Source organism: Stegastes partitus, unplaced genomic scaffold (genome assembly GCF_000690725.1).
Source record: "Stegastes partitus isolate 25-593 unplaced genomic scaffold, Stegastes_partitus-1.0.2 Scaffold414, whole genome shotgun sequence".
NCBI classification, from domain to species: domain Eukaryota; kingdom Metazoa; phylum Chordata; class Actinopteri; family Pomacentridae; genus Stegastes; species Stegastes partitus.
In genome coordinates, this window is record NW_007578145.1 from 91,782 (window position 1) to 95,667 (window position 3,886).

Sequence of the window (3,886 nt, forward strand, 5' to 3'; positions counted from 1 at the left end):
TGAGGCTGTTGAATAAGATTTTTATACCCAACTTAAAAAGACATCTAAAAACTTACAGCAAGTTTGAATCTAGACCTCTTTACAATTAAAAGTCACCTAAGTCATTATTACTGTAAAACTCTGTTTTATCTGTTGAAGCCACATTTTCATCTTCACTTGTGCTCATCAGGTTACAGTTGAGTAAATGTATTTAAAATCAAAGGTAATATGCAGCAAGATGCCAAAACAGCAGATTTACCATCCATTTAGCAAAATTCAAGTGTATGAGCAGACTGTGATGACTAAGTTTGACAATCTTGTCTTATTGCCTCCTTTATCTAGTCCAGTTTATTAGGCTAAATGTTCTGGAACCAAAACTCTGAATGTCGATCTCAGGGTTGCTCTACTTTATGTTAAGTTTATGAATAAAATAATTGTGTGCTTGGGTGTTACCAGGGGTCAAAGGGGTCGTGGGGGCAGCTACAGAACTTTCAGGCAGGTACTACAAAAATAGAAAATCATAAAGCTCTTAAAATATAATGATTTAATCATTTAATATCAGGGGATTTCACATTTTGGTAGCTTTTGTGCATTCTAGTGTGCAAAATGATGTGGCATGGAATACCGTAGAGACTACACTAAAACACAAAAATACCTACAGTACTTTATGTAAAGGTTTTTTATTATTTTGCTTTAATGTCAAAATAAATGGCCTGCCCACTGCGAACAAATAGGATAGTGATCAATGGCACTGTGGCAGATTGATTTGTCCACTATAATAGCACAGCCGAGGACTGATAAAGCAGCCAACAACAAATAATTGCTATATAAAAAATGAACATTAGCTTGATCATCTTGCAGACTATAAAGTTATTGTGAAACAACAACTTACTAATGAACATGTAGGGACCTCTGCTGGTCACTGCAGTAACACTATTTAGAGAGGAGCACACTTTTTTAATGATAATTAATTCTACACAACTAAGTAATAAGTTGTCGTCAGAAATAAGATGCTATGTTGTGTATATTTCTGAACTTCTCAACAATATGCTGCATATGGAGATGTCATTAAACAGAATGATCAGACCATTCTTACTTTCGGCTTTTCAGAGTCTTTAAAAGTCTTTAAAATTTTGCACAGATACGATTCATGCAATGAATTCATTCACAATTGTAGAGCAGATGTTTCCCCTTTATGTTCCTTCTGCAAAAGGGAGATTAAGACTATTTTACATTCACATTTTTACATTTACATTTTGTTTGCACTTATTCAAATAATTTCTGGGCTTAAATCTTCTTATTCGTCTGAAAGATTTAAATATTTTTTCCTCTCACAGAAAGTGGTCTTTTTAAAAAAATAAATAAATTTAGGTCCTATCAACAGTGAGGGTGATAGTTGATAAAAATGTATGTCTTGATAAAATGTTATATTTACAAGGCCAAGATTCTCCCCTCTACTTTTTTTTTAAACTTCAGACATTCTGAAACCAAAAAAAAAAAAAAAAAAAAAGCTTCAAAAACATCTCATGTGAAACGTTTAGGAAAACATTGCCAGGAAAGATTTTGCAAAATTACTCATTAACTTTTTAAAGTAGCATGAGATTTAATTACTTTAAAAAATACAATAAAATACACTTAATAAGTGATGCTGCTGAACAATGCAGGACTAACTCAGAACCTGCCAAAAAAAGAAACTAAAGGTTGGATAGACAAAGTGTGACATCTCGACTTGGTGGTGTATTTACAAAATGTAAATTGTAGTTGTCTCATGAGCTTTATCAATAACTTATAAAGAAGACCCTAATTAATAAAGTAATTGTTACAGATTCTTTTTAATCAACTGAGGACTACAAAAAAGTGTCTACATGGCCATCCTGTCTGCATAAGAACTGGAAAGGAGTGATTGATTAAAAAAAAAAAAAAAAAGAACAAAAAAAGACTATTTGGTCCACAGTGGTTTTCTGATGGGAAAAATAACATACAGAAAAATCACCCCTAGTGCGAGTGTATGTGCCACTTAATTTTATTTTATTTTTTTTTTTTCTGTTTTCCAATATTTTTCTTACTGCTGTCTGTTTGTATTGTAAGAGGATTTTTGTTGTCAATAAATATTGGTTTTTTTTTAAATAAAATAAAATAAAATAAAGCTTCATTTTTATTTACAGTCTTTGGACTAAGTCAGACAGATACAGAGACTATCTTTAATATATAATATAACATATCTAACTAACTTCTAAATCTAACCAGCTTGTAGACACGAGTGTCACCCAATAAAACTTCCCCACAGCCACAGCGGAACTAAAGTGCTGGTCATGTGATTCCAGTCAGGACGTGATTATTACCGGCACTGTTTACTTCCACCTACGGACAGATGTGACAGAGTAATCCTTGGCTTTTCCCTCAAAATGTACTCTCACGCTTCGGAGAGTTTAATTAAACAGGCAAGGTATTAAAACATAAGAGAATATTATTTTGCCGCCGTCAGCTCTTCCGTTATTTTGCTTTTTTTTTTTAAGCTAATGTGGCTAAAGCTAGCTAGCCTGTCAAAGCCTCCAGCCTGTTACTCAAACTCTTGTTTTTTTACTTTTTATCTCAGCGAGGACAAGCGCTAAACAAATATGTCCATTATCACAGCTTATTTATGAATATGCTCCGTTAAATTTAAGAGCTTTTGTTTTTGTATAACGTTGCAAACAAAAAGGGGAAACAAACTTTGCTGTCATAAGATGCTGGTTTAGTTTATTCCTTCTAACTGATAAATGATCTCAAGAGTTAATGACTTGTCAAATATAGAATTACTGCTCTGTCAGTCATTTAGGTGGTGCAATGTTTTAGTGTCATGTGATCAACTAAAGGTGTTTAAAGGGATTTTTTCTAAAAAAAACAAACAAACCTGTGTCCCTTGTAGAGAGATTCAGGAGCCTGAGCTGCAGAAGTTTTACAGCCGACTGGTGAAGCTGCTGCAGGGGAAGGAGCTCGGTCATGAGACGGTGGACTCCCTGCAGAGGCTGCACCTCATCCTGTCGGCCACCAAGTACACCAGGACGTAAGAGCTGCCACCCACAGGACCAAGCCATGTTAATATTTAATAGCTAGAGTGAACATGTTTTGCTGATCTCCATCATTTAGGTTAAAGAAAAACAGAAAACATTCCAGGTGTCCACAGTGTTGTTCCTCCCAGGACAAATTACATCAGTTAATACAGATATCAGCAGCTGAATTATGACCAAATATAATTCCAGTTTTTGATATCTACACCTAAGTTCAAATCAAGAATCCATATGTTGTTTTTAGATATCTTATAGATAGATAGATAGATAGATAGATAGATAGATAGATAGATAGATAGATAGATAGATAGATAGATAGATAGATAGATAGATATCTTACAAACTTGGAGTCTGCCTAGTGAAAATATAATTACTTGAATTCTAATTTTACCGATATCAGAAGCTACGACATGTTTGAGAGTGAATAAGGATTGATTTTCTTCTCAAGCATACTACGGCACTGCAGCTGTGACCGAGTCATTTCGCTGCCGAGGCCAAAGTTCCAGTAACTGTTTACCACAAGTCTCTAAGGAGCAAAGGTGTTGTTCTCTACAAACTCAGCTCTTCCTGTTTCGTAGCGTTTTCTTAACTATCTTATCCTACGCAGCAGCTGCCATTACGTCTACGGAAACTGTTGAAATGCTTCGCTGGACCAATATTCCGTGGGAAACTTTACATGTGCGGCGTCATGCACGGCAATTCAAACTAGTCTTATTTTTGTTTGAGATATCTGACTCGTCCAAAATGAATTATGGATATCTCTAACTGTGGTTTTAAATGGTCAGAGTCACAGATTAGTTGAAATGACACTGTTGGTATCTAATAGTGAAACTCAGCTATTAAGTCTTAAATTGCCT

At 34.7% G+C, this 3,886-nt stretch overlaps 1 protein-coding gene across 2 annotated transcripts in view; it reads left to right on the top strand.

The window, feature by feature from the left end:
* The first annotated feature begins 2,317 nt into the window (after positions 1–2,317).
* The window catches only part of ap5z1 (adaptor related protein complex 5 subunit zeta 1), a 10,215-nt gene continuing 8,646 nt past the window's right edge, over positions 2,318–3,886 (top strand). For both annotated transcript variants that reach the window (XM_008285719.1, XM_008285720.1), the window contains exons 1-2: positions 2,318–2,425; positions 2,888–3,025. In XM_008285719.1, coding sequence (XP_008283941.1) covers positions 2,385–2,425; positions 2,888–3,025 — 179 coding nt within the window. In that variant the 5' untranslated portion in view covers positions 2,318–2,384. The remainder of the gene's footprint in view (positions 2,426–2,887; positions 3,026–3,886) is intronic.